The 21,729-nt window shown below is 41.0% G+C and overlaps 1 protein-coding gene across 6 annotated transcripts in view; it reads left to right on the top strand.

Annotated features, from left to right (window-relative positions):
* Positions 1 to 21,729, top strand: part of OSBPL5 (oxysterol binding protein like 5) — a 159,453-nt gene that overhangs the window by 114,651 nt on the left and 23,073 nt on the right. For all 6 annotated transcript variants that reach the window (XM_035327360.1, XM_035327361.1, XM_035327363.1 and 3 more), the window contains 5 exons: positions 94 to 174; positions 839 to 940; positions 2,516 to 2,719; positions 8,146 to 8,230; positions 17,525 to 17,696. In XM_035327360.1, the coding sequence (XP_035183251.1) occupies positions 94 to 174; positions 839 to 940; positions 2,516 to 2,719; positions 8,146 to 8,230; positions 17,525 to 17,696 (644 nt within the window). The remainder of the gene's footprint in view (positions 1 to 93; positions 175 to 838; positions 941 to 2,515; positions 2,720 to 8,145; positions 8,231 to 17,524; positions 17,697 to 21,729) is intronic.

Below are 21,729 nucleotides of genomic sequence, written 5' to 3'. Positions count from 1 at the left end.
ATTCCTGGAAGATATAAACAACCCTTCATTAGAGCTTAGCTTGAACATCTTCGTGTTAACACATTCCTATTTCCTCTCTCCCTCTTTTTTTAGATCGAATATAAGCTTTGCAATGGGTCTGACAAAGAGTGTGTGTCTCCCACGGCCAAATCCACTAAGAAGGAAACACTGAAGGTATGTGCAAAGCGGCCAAGTCAGCATCAGCTGACTTTCCTTTACAAAACAAGTAGTACCTTTCAAACAAACCATTGGGAACTGCTCTGAGTCATTTCCCAAGACCCAGAAAAGCCTCTGACTCTTCTAAGAGTCATTACAGGCCAAGGGCATTAATGGGCTTTATATACAGGATTAGATTATATATTGCAAGCAGAACAAATCTGTGTAATTATTTTGCTCTGTTCATATGTTCCAGAGCCATAAGGCACCTCAAGAAGACTGTAATGCTTCATCGGCCTTGTTGGGAGGAATATGCCTAGGCAATCTCAGTAAATTATTGCTTGAACACTGGCTTTGTCTCCCAAACCAAAAGTATAAATAATTTGGTTTGGATGAAATTAGATTTAATATTAATTCTCTTTAATTTGAGGGGTGGGGAGGACTCACCAGTCAGCCTCTCTCCATTACCCCCAAAGAAAAGCAAAGTTAAATTATGTTTATTGCAACTTCAAAAGCAAAGAAAGTATCTGCTCTCTTGTTCCTCTGTGTGCTCATTTCTGGGGAGCCTGTGCTGGGTCAAGTTCTAGCTGTGCTATACATAGCTGTCCTTAATGCATTATGTTCTTTCCTCCCCCAAAGAGGCCATGATTACAGCTGCTATATTTTCTCTGTTCTGAACCAGGTACAAAAAAAAAACTACAGACAGGAGAAGAAAAGAGCTACCAAACAACTCTTCAGTGCTCTAAAGGATCCCAGTGTAGTGATCACAGCAGACTGGCTGAAGGTATTTAATACAGACCATTGATTCTGAGACTCTAGACAAAAATAAGTGAGAAATACTTGCTGTGTCTAGCACTGAGTGAAAGAAGACAGACTAAATTTGAGTCGATGTTGCTGTAAAGCTTAAACTACGTTTGGGGAATCTTTACTTTTCATCTTAACCTAAATGAGTCTGTCTGTTTTATGTCCTTAAGTATGAACAAGGTCTCAAAAGCTGCATAGTACAAAAGGAAATTATGATGTTTCTTTCTTTCCTCCTCTGAAAGAGTCTGCTGACCTCTTCCTGTAGATATGTTTTTGTACTGAGGATGGAATAGATAGAGTAATAGCCTGGAAATGGGCAGATACAGTTTGTTCTATTGACAGTTGGATTTTATATTGCCACAGTACAGAACGAAACATATTGGACCTGATGACAACTGTAATTTCTCCTTGTGTAAGGACTCAACTAGTGACAGCTTCTCATTGAAGTCCTGAAACTTTGTATGTGGCAAAGTACGTGTGGATTGACATTGCAAGAGACTATCTTTGACCAGTGTTTTTCTCCTCATTTAGGGGCATCTAGTCTGGTTTGACTGGTTATGAATCGGTTGCCCCTTTTATAATGGCAAAACTTTATCTCCAAACATTTTCAAACAAACAGCTCTTTAAGAAATAAATTAACGATTTCATGAAAAAATACTATTGTATTTGTCCAGTGTGAAAAACCTCTCACATTATTCTGTCGTCAGAAGCCAGATAAGTGAGATGTGTATCAATTATTTGAGAAAATAGATTGGCAACAAAATGTTTCAGTCATGTTCAGTGTTGATGACAGATAAATCCTGGTTTTTGTAATACAAAATACTTGCTGCATAGTTGTGGAAGGAAATATCTAGCTCAGAAACAAATGATGCTGGCCCACAAAAACACTACAGCAACATAAGACTTGAGGTTCAGCCTACATATGTTGGAGACGAGAAGACCTTAGGCAAAACCTAACCTTACTGAGAAACTTCTCATTACTAAAGCTGTTACCTTTAATACATGCTATCAGATTTAATGTCTTCTATACAACAGAGAATATGCATTGAGCTTGACAGAGAAGTAAACCAGCTGGAGAAGGTTTATTTCTCTGTCAAGTACCCCATTTAAGAAACGGGGTATTTGTCAAAACCCATTAATAGCTCTGTTCTGCTGAACATTATTAAAATGGCTCTGAAGTCCAGTTAGACGAGCTATAATAAATTTCTATGCAGTATCCTAATTCACATGTCCTCCGTGATTATTAACAAATCACTCTTACATCGGCCAGCAGTGCTGGTTGCCTAAAAAAATTAAGCAAGCTGCAAACAACAAGCCAGAAATAAAAATATGAAGACTAGACTCTGATAGCCAGATTTGTGTGGTCTGGGATTTTGGTATGAGATCCCCAAGACTGTTTAGACAATGCAGTGTATACTTGTGTAAGGAAGTGTATCTCAGTGCAGCCGTGGGAGAAATGGGTACTGGAAATACTGAATAAATACTGAATAAATGTTGGTTTTGTTTTAAGGAGCAACATAAGGGTAACATTTTTTCTTTCCCTTCCTCCCTCCAGATTCGTGGGACTCTGAAGAGTTGGACCAAACTGTGGTGTGTTCTGAAACCAGGAGTGCTGCTGATTTATAAGACGCCAAAGATTGGACAGTGGGTTGGGACAATCTTGCTCCATTCTTGTGAGCTGATTGAGAGACCCTCCAAAAAGGATGGCTTCTGTTTTAAACTTTTTCATCCTTTGGATCAGTCAATCTGGGCTGTAAAGGTAACAACCCTGATGAGCTCTTCTTGGTCACCAAAGTGTCTGAGCACTAGCTAGATTTATCTAGCGTTGTCAGCATCTAGATTCTCAGTTATTTGGTTGCTGTTAGTGATGGTGAATTGGCTGCATAAAAAGATGACGCTGAAGCCTCGTTGTGATATGACATCAAAGGAACACGGTGCATTATGGTTATACACACGTATCATTCTTGATATATAGGTGTATGCATAAACTGAGGGAAGGGGAAATGCATTAGTGTAGAAGCAGTATAAAGCTGTATCAAGCCATGGCCTAGATCTTTAAAACTAGATGAGGACCAGACCCAACTAAATGACTTGCCAGAGACAAGGATATACAGCACTGCTTTGCACAACACTGGAAAAGGGCTTGCAAAGTGACAGAAAAAAAAGATGAATGATATGACCACAATGTCTTTTTTTTCCCCTGATGTCTGAGGTTTGGGTTTGTTAGTGATGGACTTGGAACTTGGTGTACTGCTTAAGCCCTGACTGTTACACAAAAGCGTGACTTTGGGTGCATTGTCTTAGTTTTCTCTTTTAAATGGAACTAGGAAGACTTTCTCTCCTTCGAGTCCTTCTTCTTCAGGCTGTTGTTACCCAGAGGCTGTATGTACGTAAGCTCCAGCAGTGGCCTCTGGATCTCCCTGTAACACAGATGATTAGTAGTTTCTCACCCTTTTGGAAATAACTCCCTGCTAGTTATGAAAAGCTGGATTTCTTTTTCTTCTTCCCTTTAAGATTGGGAAAAAAACAAAAAAAAAGTAAAATATGAATGCCTGTGAGCAAAGAGGAAGACTCCAGTACTTCCTCAAAAGCACTGAGAGCAACATCTGCTGGATACCCTGAAGTGACAGAACTCAGCTTAAATTGAGCTCTTTTTTCCCCTTTAAAATACCGACTCAGCAGGATTGTTGAAGACATAAATTCTCTAAGAGACAACACCAGTGCAAACAAGGTTTACAAGGTACTGCTTTGCTGCAAGGTGGTCAGCAAAGTCTGCTTGGAAAGATTCATGCAAGAGTGATGACAGAATTTGTCTTTGGCATCGGAAGGTCTAACAAAATGGAGGGGAAATCCCGTGGGAACAGATTAAGAAACCTTACTCCTGCTCATCCCTCCAGTTAATTAAACAGTTTTAAACACAGCTATACAATCAGTATAAAAAGTCTTGCAATTTTTAATAGGGTAAGAGGAGAGAATTAAAATGAACTTTAACAATCAGTCCTAAGAGCTGCTCTTTTCATTCAGCTCTAATGCCCAGATGCATTGTTTTAGCTTTATATCCCAAAGGTTTTATTGCAACCTTGCTTCTTATTCAGCTTTGAGAATTTTGTTGCTTGTTTTATTCAGAGCACGCACCTAAGAAGGCTGTCAATCTTCTGCTGTCCATCAACAAAAATAGTCCCTGTGACATGACAGGCCAACTGAATTCTTCTGAAAAGCACAGTCAGGAGAGGTAGGGAAAAAGCAGAATCAAAAGCACAGTCAGGTAATAAAAGTAGTGTCACTGCCAGACTTGAAGTGTCGTGTTATGCCAGTATGACCTTCCCTTGAACCATCCAAAAGAAAGAGCAGTTTTTATCAATATGTATATGTATTCATGTGTATATGTATTTATGTGTATATGTGTATCTAATTCTTGTGTTTCTTCAGAAAAGTATACGACTCAAATAGGAATTAATATATTAAATATGAAAGGAATATATCTCTGAAAATGTTTCTGTACTAGAGAAAGTCCCAAGAGATTTGAGTTTTAAGTCAAAGTAATATTCTAAGTCACCTGAGACAGATGTTTAGAAAGCTATGTTCAAGCTGCATAGTAAGAAACCTGAGTTCAGCTGGGATTGTTGTGTGATAGATGGCTTCCAGCCACAAGGTGAACACTAAAATATACATCAAGAAAAAATCTACCAGAACTGCCTGATGTCAAAGAAGCTGTCTGCACTCTGACAGCACTTTAAGGCTGAAGCTGCTAAAAATACTGTTTTGCTTTATGTCATTTCACGGCCTTCTTTTAAAGTAACTGGAGCAGAATTGACTAATCTAAATTGGTTATGTGTAACTGTGCGAAGAAAGACTATTTCTCATGAAATATAGATTAGCCTGAGCTTAGACAAGAAGCCCAAGTTACTGTCCATCATGATAGAAATAAGATCTGGCTAAAAAACTTTCACTTCCAGCTAAAATGGCTTGTGAAATTTTCAAGGGTTTTCCAGAGTACAGTTGATGGTCTGGTTTTGACTCTCACTAATGGGCTTCCAGCTACTTCAGGGTAACAAGCACCTTTGTACATGTTATCCTGGGTGCTCTGCAGGTGTTTGCATCTAACTGCGGGTTTCAGCCCTGGGACAGATATCTGGGTCGAGCACTGCCCTAGGTGTTTACAGTCATGCCAGCCAATTAAATTCGATTTGCAGTTATTTAACTTCAGCTAGAGCAGGATGAATTTTGGGGTGCCTTTCATGTGGTAGGTAGGTAAGATATAAGTCTATTGCTTATAGTTGGCATTTAAATATATGAACCAAGGAACTTTTTTTCTTATAATGCTTTCTGGTTTCTAGAAACAGGGGGACGCCAACCTAGGAATTAGTGTGTGGGTGCAGGCATCTGTCCTCTTTCTTCGCAGAGTCAATGTATGGCTATCAATGGGCAGGGTTTGCCCAGCAGTCCCAAGTAAATATCCTAGAATAGTTTGTATTTCTCCTTGAACTTGCTCAGGAGATAGCTGAACAGCATGGTGTGGGAAGGCTTTTATTGACTACATCTTGTTCTGGCGTGTATTTAAATTGGTAAATTAGTTGGGATCAGACCCGCTGAATCTGGGAATATATATAACCTTAATTTTGTTCATTTTAAGAGCTTGGAGTCATTTCTTTAAAGAAAGAAGTTCTAGTAATGGGCTTGTGCTACTTCTTTTACTCCTTGTTTGTTCTCCTCCATACTGTAACAGTTTCTTTTATCTTTATTCTTGCAGTTATCCATAGCACTGTTAATTAAAGGGATTCCTCCCCCTTTTAAGCTTTGTTTTATGACTCTCCAAGATGAGATGTCTTGCTGTGCTATATAAAACAGTGAATCCACTCCAGTTTCAAAGCCTGAACACCCCGTTTGTCAGTGCCTTTGAGACTCAAATCAAATGTATAAACAGGAATGGTCTAAACATAACCCTTTCTTAGCTGTACTGTCTAGAGGCTGAGCTGAGCTCCATGTCCCCGTATAGCAGGGGTAACATTCACATTTAGTGACAGACAGTCATTGTCTTGAAGGTTTAGAGTCTAAACTCGAAACAGGCGCACAGCTCAAAGGCTGGGAGACAGAAAGCATCATTATCTCCTCTGTGCAGATACAGAACCTCATTTACTTTGTGGAGATGTTGACTTTATTTTTACGGCCTTCTCTCTTTTCTTCTTCTCCTTTTGTTTTTGTGGGAAACAGCCCCTCCACGTATGAGCATGCCTTACCATGAAATACGTTTCCTTGATACAATGACTTAGCTGCTCCTTGTATTTATCCACATGCCTAAATGTCTGTTAAAACCTTGTGCTATCCCATCCTTTCATGAGAACCCATCCCACCCCCAGGCTTTTTTTTTTTTTTTTTTTTTTTTTGTAATATTGGTTCTTTGTATCTGTACCATTTGGTTGTGGGGGTTTTCCTCCAACAAAACAAATACCTTGCTCCACACTGAAAACACAACTAATAGTGTTATCTACAATTCTTGAATGTCCTGTTCAGCTGCAAGCTAGTGAAAGGAAGAATGCCATCGGGAATGCTGCCTGATTGCATTAATGTCACTGATAATGCTGTTCTGCTCTGGATCACTAATCAAATCCCAGCTTTGCTGGTCCTGACTATTAAGCTTTCAAACAGCCTTAATTTTGTGAACCCTGAGCCTCTTGTGGGAGAGAGGAGTAGAGAAATAAGTGAATAACAAGGATCCAAATTTCTCCTGGCAGCAGAATAACCCTGTGGATATAGAGACAAGAAACTAGACTGGAAACTGTTGTCTTCTCAGCCCTACAACTTTGTGACATAGACTGAGATACAATTTGATGTGTGTCAGTCATATGCTTTCACTCTTCATTCACCCTTTCCAAGTTTTTGCTTCCTGGGTGGAACTCGAAAACAGAAATCCAGATGAAACCACCATCTAACTAGTACTAGACACTTGTGTACAGGAGCAGTTTTCAGTAGCAGTCACAGTTTCACTGCTTTCACTGTTATTGGGAAGAAGTCTTCTCAAGGAGCAGGATGGGATGCTGTAAAGGGCCATGCAAGGAAGGAGAGCCATACTCAGACTGCAGACATTTCCCTACAGATTTTAAGTATTGTGTGTGGTATTCTCTAGAAACTAAAGTAAATATGTATTTGAGAACTTCTGGAGAAAACTGCTTGTTCCACCCTGCAGTTAGCTTAGTGGACATGTGGGTATTGGTGATGTTTTCTGTTCTGTATGTGTTCCTGAAATGTTGACATATTTGATACACTCTCATGTTGTATCTTACAAGGTGAGGAAGAGAAGGAACTGGAGGAGGGTGGGTGACTTTGGAAATGCAAGGGACTCTCTTATTTCAAGCATATTGTGACTTAAAGCATATACAATGGAGACTGTGAAGCTGTGCACACTGGACAGAGGAAAAGGTCCTTCTTCACAGCTCAAGAGGAGAAAACAGGGAGGAGATCGAGGCATGTGGTTCTGCTCAAATAAGTGCCTAATTCAAGATGTACTCTGTCTCCCTGTGAATCATTTCTGGAGAGTCAAGCTGAAGGGATTCTGGTGGGATGTTTAGAAGACACTATAATCTTTTTTGCTACAGCTCCTAAACTAAAGGCAGCAAACAGGCGAAGCCTGGTTTTGTTCCCAGTCTCTCTGAAGCAGCTGTCGCCCCAGGCGCCCCAGTGTAAAGGTTCTCAAAGTGTCTGGATGTAGAAGTGAAGGGCTGCAACCCAGAAACATGTATCTGTGATGGGAAACCTTTGGTCCCCAGCCTGTGGTTTTCCCTGCCTTCTCCTTTCCTGCAGTGGGGCTTGCTCCCCATAGACAAGGTTGTTGGATGGAGTTTGCCGTTTCCTTTCTTCCTTCCTTCGGCTAATGGCAAATATTTGACTGTCTTTGTCCCAAGCTACAGGAATGAAATTTCTCCATTTCTGAGGATGTGAATAAACAGAGTAATCTGGGAGCTGAGCAAGGGTTAGGTTGAGCCCAATTAACATCAGAGCTCATTGCTGCTTTGGAGCTACAGCAGCAATATCATGATTACTAATGAATCTCTCTAAATTACTCCATCTGCTCCTTCCTTTTTTTTGACTATCACAAACATACACACTCTGCCCGGGAAGGGTAGAAAGACATTGAATGGCCACTGCATCTTCAGTGACTTATTTCTCTTTGTCTGTGTTCATTTCCAGGGCCCAAAAGGAGAAAACGTTGGTTCGATCACTCAGCCTCTTCCCAGCAGCTACTTGATTTTCAGAGCAGCCTCTGAATCAGATGGTAAGTTTTAGTCTTCCTTTCCTTTCTCCAGTAACCAGTGTGAATGCTGAGGCAAAGTTTAGTGTGGACTTCAAGACTGCAGAAGAAAGTAGGTTGATGCAAAAAAATATGGCACATAAAGGAACAAGTAATAGCTCACCCAGCTCGAGATGACGCCCATTAGTGTGGCTCGGAATAGGTCAGGCAGGCTATAGGCAAATTTCCTATTCCTCACTGAAAAGCCACCTTTCTGGACATGTGTGTGGAAGGATCTAGGCTTGTAGATGAGGGGAAAAAACACTAACTCAGTAAATACTAGAGGATGAAAGGATTTCATCCTGAAATCAGGATGAGAGGGGACTTGCATCTTTCTTCAATTTAGCAGAGAATTTAGTGGGTTTTCTGCCTAGGTCTTAGACTAGGTAAGGACCTACTGGAGGAAAAAGGCATAGCCATACTGAAGATCTGTTGATAGATGCCTCTCAACCACCAGAATTCTGTAAATTTGCTGAACTGGGGCTAATGCTGTAGCAGGTCCAGCCAGATGCTAGTGACTCCTCCTGTAATATACTGTTCTGGGAATTCAGAAAATTATGAAAGGGAAATTCAGGTCAATAGATAACAAGCATGCCAGCTTGCTATGTGAAATCTCTCTAAATGACTTTAGCAGACCTAAAATATCAGTGATTTATAAGTAGATAAGAAGATTAAAATAATGTTTTCATTTCATTTGACCTTCAGACTGCTGTAATTTTTTTTTGCCATAGCAAATTAACCCAGACTGTTGTTTTATGGATATTTTTCACCTATCACACTGGGTTGCCCAAGTAGCCCATGTGCTCATTCAGGTTTCATCTAGACTGACTTTAAGGACACAACAATTGTTTATGGAGCATAGTGGACTTTAGAAGGAAAATGCTGCTGGTAAGTTTCATAAATTCCTAAAGGCTAGAAATGGAACTTTGAAGTTGCCAAATGCAGCTTTAACATGGCACTTAGAACAGGAGGAAAGCTGCTTCCATTGCAGGCTTGGCATGCTGTTCTTCCTGCGGCTGTTCACAGTGAGGTATACCATCTCGACAGTGAAAGCTGCTTGCAGCTGCCAATACAGTGAAATGATGTAAGTGGAACTTGTATAGAGCTGTAGAAGCACATTTATTTCTTTTTTACACTTTTGTAGCTTATGGAACAGCACAGTTTCTTTGTGTAAAGGCATGCAGGATTTTACATGGCTCCAAATATCACCTGTCTTGAGAGGATTAGATTGATACAATAGTCTCTTAGGGGAAAAAAAAAGTGCCTTTGAGGTAGAGCTGATCAATTACAGGCATTTCAAACCCTGGTTAGACAGATGGCCTGCAGAGCATATATATAGAAGAGTTCTACAGGGTTCTTAGGCAACTGAGTAACTTCATTAACTGTCTGACAATCCAGATTTTCTAAGGTATTATTTCTTTAGAGATTGATGTAACTTGCCTTTTCATTAACGTAATTAGAAAATGCACAAAGGGAGCAATGTAGACATTGCATGCATTCAAGAAAAATTGCTGTCTGATAATGTCATTTTCTTGTGGCATTTTAACTGTCTTCTAAATGAAAACTTTAATTCTGGGGGAAACCTAATGATTAAATGTTAAAGCCAGCCTGGCAAAGTGACTTGTGGCTGAACTTCTAATCTTTCTTTTTATGATGACTGTCATAGAGCAGTTATGTGGAGTAGAATAGCTTTAGATTTGTTCTAACTACCCTCAGCCATGAAGCTCCCAAGCTAGCTATAGTCCCCAGGAGATCATCAGAGGTAAGATTTTTCTGTCTGTGATCTCTCTGACTGGGTCATACACTGTAATGCTGGAAAAGCACAAAAGGGACCATGTCTGGCACATGAGCATTTTCAGTATTTAAAGGCCTGTGGGAAGCTTTCTGCCCAGTGAATTATTATGTCAGTGGTATCATAAGAGCTTAAAATAGTGACTTAGTGGAACTTATTTTTAAAGCTAAGATATTGGCCAAGATTCTTGGGAAGCAGACGGAGATCAGGCAGGTCAAAGTAGAATCGCTTTTTCATTTACTTTGCTGCTTCTCTACAGTAGGGTCGTATAGTTAGATGGAAAGCTACCGTGATCAGAGGAAGGAGGGACTGAGAAGCGTCTCAGTCAAATATCAGAAATCTGTTTGTGGGAAGTAGCTAGGACCTTTGGTTAAGGATGAAACAGTACATGTTGTAAACAGCACTAGCAATGGCCTAGATCCACCGGCAGAGATTTGGAACAGGCACATTATGGCTTAGCAGATTCTGAGAATTAATCCGAGGAGGTGACCATGACAGCTGACATGGGAAGCTTTGGGATCTGTCCGTTTTGCTGTGAACTTCACAAAAAAAATTGTGATGTAACATTGAACCAGAAATACTAGCATGAAACATGGTGTAATTTTCAGCTGAATTAGAGTATTTGAGTTCACAGCTGAGGTCAGTGAGCTGTGAGAAGTGTCTGTACATTCTGCAGGAAGGGAAGGATGAGAATCTGCAGAGAATAGTGAAGAACTCCCAAACTCAAGAGCTGTCCTAGCATGGTTACTGTGCTACGCTCCTTTTGTTCACTAGCTGGGCTCCATGGGAGTAGTTTAGGGTTCGTGGCTCCACTGAGCAGTGTAGACTTGCTGATGAGTAGCCAAACACATGGATGTCGCTCTCTGAGATCAGTGACTTGGAAACGGTACACACATCAGTAGGTAGTGTAACACATGGGCAAGCAAGGACACAAGGAATAGAAACTGTGGAGTTTTAAGAAATCTGTATAAAATGCAGCAATTTAAGGTTTGTACTCATAATTAATACAATTTGATTTTAAGCCCAGGAGACACTACTGACACGGCTGTAGACTAGTATTTGGTTTACCTGTTGTGAACAGGCATCTTGAGGAGGGTGTGCTTGAGTTTATTTCACTTCTTAGTATGCTGGACACTGTAGAGGATGCAGTTACAGTCAAGAGAGACAGGAGTTGAAAATGAAACGAGCTAAGCTAGCTGACATAAATGGGGCCAGCGGAATCTGTTCCCTTGCAGAATGTTAGCATGTATTTGTAGTATGCTCACGTCTCCTCCGTAGATACAGTGTTGTGTGAATCTACAACGTCTCTGAGATGTCCTGGCCATGTTCATTTTAATGCAGTCTCCCATGTTAATAGTGGAAAATGAACCACAGAGCATTTGGTGAATTTAACAGTAATTCATGGAGGCCTCCAACTTGCTGGGGAATATTGAGTTACAGCATATGTTAGTTGTACAGTTCTGCTATCCAGGCAACTATATCATGATCAGCAGCTACATGGCCTACTTTTTCTCTCAGCATTTCAGAATCCCGTTTTTCCCCTCTGCTATACCATCTGTGACAGACTGTTGGTAGGATTTAAGGTCCTGACTTCTGGACAGCCTGCAGAACCACTGCCAAGATACAGTAAATTTCATGTTCGCAGACCTCAGCAGCAGTCTGCTTTGTGATGTGTTTTAAAGACATCTGGAAGGTCAAATCAGCCTACAAGGCTGATTCTGCACAAGCATGGGGTCTCTCTTTTTTAGCATTTTCAGAAAAGAAAATTGCTTTTTCCAAACCAGTGACTGTGTATGCATTTCAGATTTATGCTGATGAGTGGCTTAGAATTGGTAGCTGAAACCTGTCCTGAGCTTCTTGCCCAGACCATTCTGGGGCTGTCCCTGAGATCCCCAAACCAATCCTACACCCACTCATATTTCATATTGCAGCTCTTTGCTTTGCCATAGGCGCTGCCACCAAAGGGACTACCAGGGGAGCTCAAAGCAGCAGATTACCTAGGGTTAAAGACTTGACAGTAGGACTGTAAACAACACTTACTTAGTTGCTTATGTCCCTCCCCTCCTCCAGGCATGCTTTGTTTAGCCTGGTGTGGATGGAGCTGTGCCTGCCTTGCAGTATTGTTGTTTCTTTAGTTTTTGCTAGGCACTTGGCCCTTCCCCCAAAACAGGTGCTCTGATCTGGGGAGTAAATTAATTTACTGAAATAAGGGCCATACACAGAAGCAACAAACCAAGAGGAAGACTGAAATTTGAAAATATCTTCACAATGAAATACACCACTGGATCCTGGCAGTGCTGGAAAAAGTCGAAGTTGTCTATTTAGCTTTGTGTCTGCCCTTCATATTCCTTAGACCTTTCACAGCAGTTTACAATCCAGGCATTTGCAAGCTGACTGTGTATAGCTTGCTGCATACATTGCACCTGCAGCTAATTGAGGGATCACATCCCTGCATTTTGACAGCCCAAGTTAAAAAAATCATACAGGTGGGGCACGCAAGTGGTACCACAAAATAAGTAGCAGTCAGCTGAAAACGGTGACTTTAATGTTCACTGACTAAACCAAATCTGAGTCTTCCTTATCGTTCGTGATTTGTGTGCACTTGAGCAAGAATTCATTGTTTCCAGGTGGCAGTCTACTTCAGGCTGATTTTGAAAAGCATCTATCTTGCAGGTGTGAGGCATGAGGCCAAAAGCTGGATGACTTTAATAATTCAAGAAGAATAATATTCCCTTAGTGATGCCTGTCTGGAGGAATGTATGGTTACTAGGTGTGAGGCTTTTGAAGTCTTAATTGGCAAGAGATTCATCCCAGCTGTTCTGTAACTTTAAGAATGAAATGGAGAAAAAAGTTTAGTCCTGGACTGAGATTTCATGTGCCATGATATAACTCTATCTTGAGCATACTCATGTTACTGGTGAGTGCTGAGAGAACATTGGGTGGCTTCTCTGTGATCTGCTATTGCAGAGATAGACTTGGCACATCAAATTATGAGTTGTTCTAGGTGAAATGATGGTAACTGTAAGGAATTCCAAAACCAAACAGCTTTATGTTTCCAATACTGTCTGTTGTTGTTTTGTTTTGTTTTGTTTCTGTGGGATATTGTTGGAATTTAAGACTTGAAGACTGGGACATACTCAAGTTATTCCTTGAAGGAATTCCTTGAACCAAGCCTGGTTTAGTAGCATAAGCAACCTTTGTTTTTCTTTTTTTCCAAGGTGGAGAAGTGTTTTTTGTCACTTGGTTTTAGTAGTTCCTTTTGTCCAGGAAAAAAAAAAAGAGTTGGTGCAAGTGCAAGCTCGCAAGCTTGCTCCTGTTCAGCCTTGCAACCTCCTGGTTTCCTTGTGGTGCCAGCGTCCTGCAAGGAGCAGCAGTGATTCCTGTCTGCACAGCTATACCGCAGGAACAATCTCAAAGGACTGCAGGGTGCTTTTCCAGTCTGCTGAGCCAAAAGGCCTGGCAAGAGCATACAGAAGGTTTCAAAACATATGTGGGATGTATGTTAGGCTTTGTTTTTGAGAAGTCAAGGCAACACGTGTCCTTTATTAGTTTTCTTTCTTTTTTTTTCCCGAAACCTTTCAAGAAGGAAGGAACTTCGGAACCCAGCTGTGTTTAGAAGATGTTCCAAAGAGTTTCCTTCTTGAAATTGTCACTGACAGCCATCATTTTACTGTAAACACATAAATCAGAGAAACAAAGTTAAAGGCCTGCTCAGGGGAGACACTTCTGTTTTAGCTTTTTTTTTTTCAGTGAGCACAGCTAAGTGATGTGCAGGTGTGTTCCTCTGACATCCCACTTTCCCAGGCCATCTGCCACATGCCAAATGCATCCTTATGTGCATTTGTGGTCATCATTAGCTGAAGTGGTGTAGGAGAAGAGATATCCAAACCAATGGCCAGTGCAAGGTGAGAGGCTGCTCCAGAAGAGAGCAGGAACCCAAGCTAGTGCCAGTGCTCTGGTAGGACAACTGCTTGTGGCACTTCAGGAACAGCTGTGTCTAAGCGTCTCACTCATTCCCCATCGTTCCTTGAGGGAGACAAGAGTGGCTGGGCAGACAGTGCTAAATACAAAGAAAGGGTCAAGCTCAGGGATGATGTTTGAAGGGGAATACTTAGTTTGTGGCTCCTAGGCAAAATGAGGTAATGCAGGTGTCGCGGCAACATAATCTTCACAGAAATTGTTCAAAAGTGTCATTGCAGTGGATAGAGTAATATATCATTTGATATAAAACGTGCTTAAAAGCCTATAGAAAGATTCTGCTGTAGGCTGCCAGTATGCTCTTGGGTTTTCCTTCAGAATTTAAATATACACTTGTTTGAAGCCATCTATAGAAGATTACAGCTGATAATTGATAACTGTTTTACATTACAGTTTTTAAAACCTCAAATGTTCTGAAAGACTATCATTGTAATTCCTTTGCAGCTCTATTTTGCTTCCTTTATATGCATTGTATCAGGCTGCCATTCATCTCTGAAGGAACCCACACTTTGCATCCTTCTCTGATCTAATTATCTTGCATACAAAAAAAATGACTTGAGTCAACCACTCAGAATTAGAAAATGTAAGAATTAAGGTATGCATGAAGCCTTCATGCAGACTGCCATGACTATGGATGACAGCCTTTAATTACGTGACCACATACTTTTTTCTCCTTCTGCAATTCCTGAGGGAGTAAACTCGTCATGTAAGCAATTAAGTAATCCGAGTGCTAGAATTTTCATATAATTTTCACAATAAAGATGAATATTACTCAATAGCAAAATCACTCAAATGTAAAAACATTTCATGTAGGCCTGTAGCAATGAAACGGGTTTATCTCGCACACAATCCCTGAAATTTACAGGGTATCATTTTACGGTGTTACGCTGCAATTAACACCCTGTTGAGTTGCAGAGAACGTAACATTTTTATTTTCAGAGGAAGTCCTATATTTTATGTCGTTTTTTTTTGTGGCATGTATTTGTTTGGACTCACAGCACCACCTGATGGCTGAAGGTCTCTTAGCTTGGGCATCCCTTGAATTCACTTGCTGTAAGAAGTGAATACACGGGCAAACTCTGATGTCATTCCTGTGTTCTGTGGGGCAGAAGTAATGCTGACTGCTAGTGCACAGCAGGTTCCTACAGCGTGAGTTCCTTTATAGCTTTGTGTCTCTGCCTTAAAATATTAAAATAAATGTTAATATTATTATTTTTTAATTTAGTTTTCCAAAATGATTCCAGTTACTCATAACCACTTCCTGGGATTCATCTAAAGAGATATAAAACCTAAACATGGAACGTAGGAATTGCTTCTGGCAGTGTGGTGGACACGGAGACCTTGGCCAAGCCCATAATGGTACCCACAGTTGCACATGTTGGTACCCACAGATACCCCTGGCAGTGCCATTGTGGGGGCCGGTGGGATCAGGCTGGCCTGCTGTGCCTCGGGCCACGGGGAGAGGGAGCTGCAGGGGCACAGGATGGAAAATGGCTGGGTCCTGGCCTGAGAGAGACTTGGGGGTGACCCTTGTCACCCTTGTTAGAAAGCATAAATGTAGGCAGCGCGTTGTCGTGGCCATTGAAAGAGAACATCTTGTGTGCAGAGTGCCGCAGAGAGCTGAGGATGTGAACTCCATTACTGCTCCAAAGTGCTCGTGCTGCTGCAAATCAAGCTACCTATCACAGCACCTACGTCTACAACCCCACTGAATATAAAAATATCTTGACATTTGCAGTATTTCCAAATGTCAAACGGTGCAGTCCTCACTATCCATGGACAGGAAAGGAGAAGAAAAGAAAAACAAGGAGAGAGTAAAGTCAAAGAAGATGAGCGCTAGTAGTGTACTCCCTTGTATGGAATAGCCTGAAACAGGTTTTCATCTTGATGGGGAGTGGGAGCAGGGGAGAGTGTTTTTTTGCTCAGCACAGCCATTAACTGTAATGGGTTAGCCATGCAAATCCTCCACATGGTGAGAAGGGAATAAATCTCTGCGTGTAAAGCCTTAATGCAAGAATCTTCATTAAATACAAAATAGTGTGAAATCAATTCCAACAGCCTTCAGCCTTCCTAATCTTTTATTAACCATTATGTGTGGCATTATTATTAAACCATAAGCTGATGCAGAAGGAATTTATGGGTTGAAGTTGGTATAAATGGCTGGACTCTGCAGTGTTTGTGGCTCAGTGTTGAAGTGGAATTCTGCAACTTCTGTTGTTTTTTCTCTCTCTTACTGGTTGCAGCTTTGTATCAAAGTAAGCACTGAAAGCTGCTCACATTTATAAACACTTCTTTATGTGCATATGATCTGGATTTTCTTAAACTCTCATTGATCTTCTTGTAGGGCCAGATTTCGGTCATATAGAAGTCAATGGGAGTACTGCCCAAGAGAACAGCTGGATCCCAGTGAGGTTTACAAATATGCTTGATGCTAGGAGTGTGATAGGACTGAATGTGATGTCAGCATTTCCCAAATGGGACCTAGGAGTGGATGTGGTCCAGGAGGAACCTGTTTGTAGCACTTGCCATTGACTGAAAATCCCTTTGGGTTCTTACCTGCTTCTCAAGCACATTAATAATTATTGCAAAATGTATTCTGAGGAGTGTAATGAAGAGCTCTGTTTTACATGCTAGAAATTAGAGGATAACTCCCTCGATTCCTCAGTTCTTGAAAGTTCAGCCAACTTGCAGGTGTCCTGGCCTCGTTAAAGACTCTGAACTCAGAAGCAGGCTGTTTTCAGGTGCTTCCAAGAATACAGAGGCTCCAGCATTGTGATGGTTAGCCTTTAATGCTATCACACAGCTTTGTAGATGTGCATGGATCATTGCAAGAAGAGCCAAGGCTCTTTTTTGAGTTCCCGTGCTTTTCATTTGCTGCCTGCCTGTGGGTCCAGTGCAGACCTTAAGATTATCCAGTGAAGCTGTGCACAGGAACCGTGGTTTCTCTGCCATGCTTATAGTTTCTTGTATTTGCAAAGTAGGCCCTTCAGGTACAAATTTTTTAGGGCAAGATAAGAAAAACTCATGCTCCGCCCTGATTACCTGAGGGACTTGCGGTAGGGAATGGAGAAAGGGAAAAGTAATACACAGAGAGCAAGGAAAATAAACAGCCTGCCAAGCAATTCCCTCTACTCCTAATCATTCTGGCAGTATTGATCTTCCTGGCTCTTGTTTGGACTGATTGCTGTTGGAACACTACACCCCATGTGCAACCCACAAGCCAGCTTCTAATTCAGCGATCCTATACCAGCGAGAGGAAGGGGGAGTTGGGGTGAGCTCCCTCCTGAGTTACCCATGCAGATCTATCACTCGTGCAGCCACTAAAACAAACTATTTTTAGCAAAATAATCGAGGGGTTAATGTATATGAAAAATGAAACATAAGTAATTGTACACAGTGACTTCCTGAGTTATAACGGGCTTGCTTGCAGGTAATAAGCTTCTGAGAAGCAATGCATGAGTTGTCTTATTTCCTCTCCTGTCCTTAAATAATGGCCCTTGTTTCCACAGGTCGATGCTGGCTGGATGCTCTGGAACTTGCCCTGCGTTGCTCTAGCCTCTTCCGACTCAGTGCCTCCAAGCAGGGAAAGGATGGAGAAATGAACTGCTCGAGTGATTCAGCACATGCAGGACTCAACAACATCTTGCACTCAAGCCCTCTCTCAGACCAGGAGTTCTTCCAGTAAGATGTGGCTCTCGCTTCTTAGAGCACAGAGAGGGAGGTGTTGCATGGCTCGTACTTGGGCATCCTTTTAACTTTAGGATAATCTAGCCAAAATCCATAAAGGAGACCTATGTAAAAATAGCCCATATGTTCTGCTGCTGCATCCATTACTAACCTATGGCTTTGGAGAATATGAAATCTATTGTCAGCTAGTGCTTGGGCACACAGACTGGAAGGAACCTCAGCTGTGTTCATGCACACAATTTTCTTCTATTCCCTTCCTAAACCAAAATGCTCTCTGAAGATGCTGGCATGAATAATGAGTAAAGACTGCAGAGTCTAGCCGCTGGAGTAGACCTGTGGATAGGCAGACACAATCACTTACAGTGTCTGTCTGTCAGCTAGCACATATGGCTCGGAGTCTGATCTGTTTTTTAATGTGTTCTCTTTGCTAATAATACTGTGTCATAGTCAGCAGAGTGCACACACTGCTTCCTTAGTTTTATAATTACTTTCCCTCTCTACAGGGGTTTTGAGTGGTTTCCAATTTCCTCCTTGATGCATCAGATAAATTTTTACATAAGGGAAAAAAGTCCCCATAGCCTTCTTTCTATTCATATTCCTAGTAATACTGCAGCATTTTGGAACTACTCACATCAAAGCTCTATAAGCATAAAAACATAAACAGGCTTTATCTGTGGCTTATAGCTAAATAGGCAACCTCAAAAATCCCTCTGATATAGACACTTGGCCCTTGGAGTGGGATCTGGAAGAAGTCATGTCTACTTCTAGTTCTGCTGATAGGAATGTGACTTTTAGGGCTCATGGCAATGCACCATTGGTCAGACAGTTTTTAGGGTAGCAGTTCTTGCAGTCTGCATGGATGATGCCTAGCACAATGGGACCTCACGTTTGGGTTGTTTTCTTTGGCTCTCTTCCAAGTATAACAACAGTAGGGATCTGAGTCCTCTGCAGAGTGTGAACGTATCTCTGGTCCCATGGGACCAAAGTTGGATGGCAGCAACTTTGGTCCGCCTTTTGCTCTGAAAAGCTCTGGTATTGCCAGAGTGCATTCTCCAGTCCTCCTGTTTGTTTGTTTTTTAGCTAGAATTTGAAGAAGACCTTTACTGAAGAGTGATGGAGAAGAGAAGGCAATCTGATGTGTTACTAGGGTGTGTGCATTGCTCTAGTACTTAAGCAAATTCTTCTGTTGTTCTTGGGCTTCTTCTGTAATACTTTACTTTCTTTCTTCCAAAGAGAGAGTCTCTTAGGACTGGGCTCACTGTGACAATGAATCTGGGAATGCACTGGACTTGTTCTTCAGCTAATGGATATAGGTATAGAAATCTAATACTAAAATGGAGCCTGTGACACTGAAAACATTCAGGCAGACCAATGGCTACTGAAAATGGAAAGTGCAGAAGATAGATTTAAACATGTATTTAAAGTATTTCTTCTCTAACATATGATATATAAATGACACTTAAATGATGCCTCTGCTTCACTGCTTAGTTGTTCAGCATTAAATGTTCTTTTGGATGGGGCTCAGAAATAGTACACGTGGCAGAGTTTTCAGCAGTGCAGAGTACCCACAATCGGAACCAGATTTTTCTGACAAGCTCAGAGTTTTGCTGAATCTGGTTCAAGCTGGGGATTCAGTATCTGGACAATTCACTCTCCTTTCTGAGTTCTACCACGGGTTTTAATGTGTACCCAGACTTTCCCCAGTGCTTACAACCCAGGGGAGTTTGATGGCTGTGGGAGAGGGGAATGACTTTCTGTTGTCCCTGGAGGAATAAAGCACATTTAAACAAGGGAGAATATAAAACCAAAACTGTCTAAGTGCTGAGCAAAGGGTTTTTGGTTTGTCACTGACAGTGGCTTCCTCACAGGGATTCAATCATTCTAATTAAATGCCTTCCCTACAGGGAGTCATACCAATTAAATTGGCACACTGTTGTTAGGGGGCCAGTTAATTACATTTAACTCTATCTTCAAATTAGCCAAACTACTCTGTCAAGAAAAGAAAAAGAAAAAGAAAGGAAGATGATGGATAATACAGGGAGAACAAAACCCAAGGGAGTTGGCAAAGGCAAATCTTCCCTTGAGCCAAAGTTGTATTTGTCTGCTGGCTGCTTTGCTCCCTTCCTGCTGGGAGAGAAATCAAGATAATACAGTGATTTTGAAATCTATGTCTTTAGTAGCATATAAAAATTAAGAGGGAGAGAACTGTGCAAGTGTGCTTCTGAATCAAAAGCTAAAGTACTACGCAAATCTGTGATTTTTAGACAAGAGGACTTTAGGGCACTAGGTACTCCTCATATGAAGTTTTATTTCTTGTTGTTTCCATGTCCAGCAACCCCAGGAATCTGGCTTGCTTCCTTGTTTGACAAGAGCCAAAGTTTTTTGCTTTTCTTTGCCCTTTGTAGAAGAGCAGTTATCAAACCCAAAGAAGTCGTGGTCACTGACATTTCCAGGAACTCCCTAGAGAGTAAAGCACTGGTCCAGACAGATCCAATATGCTGAAGCATTAAGTTAGCTGTGAAAAGTTGCAACTTATTCACATTCATGAGTAAAATGGAAATCTGCTGTTGACGTTTATCATAGTCATTCCCTCCTAGCTTTTCAAGCCTGGTCCAAATCCCATTGGAAGCCTCTGGGAAGTCTTTACATTGTTTTTAGTTCGAGCTCATGGATTGTTTTTTTCTTTTTAGCATATTCTATATATTTACTGATGATTCTGTTTGGAGGAATGGAAGAGACAGGCTCCACTTCAACATCTCAAATTTCTTACTCAGAATAAGGAGCATCTGTTTTCTTTTTGGTTCCCCAGATCAGCTCCTCTGCTCTGGATGTGTTAAGTCTTGCTTTGTTTGTGGCTGCTGAGTAATCATGCACAGTCCAATGGGATTTCTTATCAGTTTAGTTCCCCTTTGGAGTAAATTTAGAGTAAAAACTACTAAGACAGTCAATTACACCAATGAAACTTCAAATATCCTACAAGCGTGAGGCAGGTGAAACTTTAAAACTCCTGTTATTCTTACAAATGTGAAATAGAAACATGCTATTTCTCAGCTGTGAAACGTAAGTCTTAGAATGAACTTTTCTTGGAAGTGTGTATAACCCATAGATAGATAAAAGCCTTCACTAGTTGAGAAAGCATAGCAGCCATGTACAAACACTCACATATTTAACTGATCATTGAAAAATTAAGAAACAAATTAGATCTTTGAACAGTCAGCATCTAATACATGCCCTACCATCCAGGAAGTATCCGTGCTGAGGAGTCATGGGATAACTGCTCTTGACAGCTCTCTTCTAACCTTTTTTCTCCTTTATTGCCTTAAACTCATGCATATGCTATCCTGGAGGCTTCCAGTGTATTTGGTTATCAGTCTTTACACTTGGTGGTTGCTATTTAAAACAAAGAAAAGAGATCCTGGCATTAGAACAATGTAGATATGTAATGCCTAACAGCAAGTTATTAAGACTGGAGTATGTGTGTCATTGACTCTAATTTATGACTGTAGGTTTATTTTACAGTGAAGCTGTAGTTTATATGTCTGTGTATGTGTGTATATATATGCAAATTGAGTTAAAAGAAAGATTTTGTAAAGGCACAAAAAGCTGTAGATGGCACTTTCAAAAGAGCTCAGCCTGCTGGGCTTCTCTGGAGACTGAGCTGTGATTACCACAATGTGGCTTGCTTCGTGTGGTAAAAATCAGGAGCTTATTTAAGTGCATAGTTGGAAGTTGAGATCTTCTGAAAAGCTGATGCCAATTCTCTGTTCTGACTCCTTTCTGGCTTGATTTTTTTAAAGTCTGGCTCTGACTACTAATGCCTATTTGTCTTAAAACTAAGAAACAGAAACCAAGGAGCAGGGAACGAGGGATGGGAACTTCCAGCATTAATCTATAGCCAAAACTGGAATATGCCCAGAATGACCTGAGAAAAGCTCTGACACAGAGAAATTTAAAGCTTAACAAAGCACTCTCATGCACTGAGAAGAGAAAACTTGCTTTGAGAGGGAGGTGGACTATACCAACAAAA

Source organism: Oxyura jamaicensis, chromosome 5 (genome assembly GCF_011077185.1).
Source record: "Oxyura jamaicensis isolate SHBP4307 breed ruddy duck chromosome 5, BPBGC_Ojam_1.0, whole genome shotgun sequence".
Lineage (NCBI taxonomy): Eukaryota > Metazoa > Chordata > Aves > Anseriformes > Anatidae > Oxyura > Oxyura jamaicensis.
The sequence above is the reverse complement of the archived record's forward strand: the minus strand, read 5'-3'. Positions and strand labels throughout refer to the sequence as shown.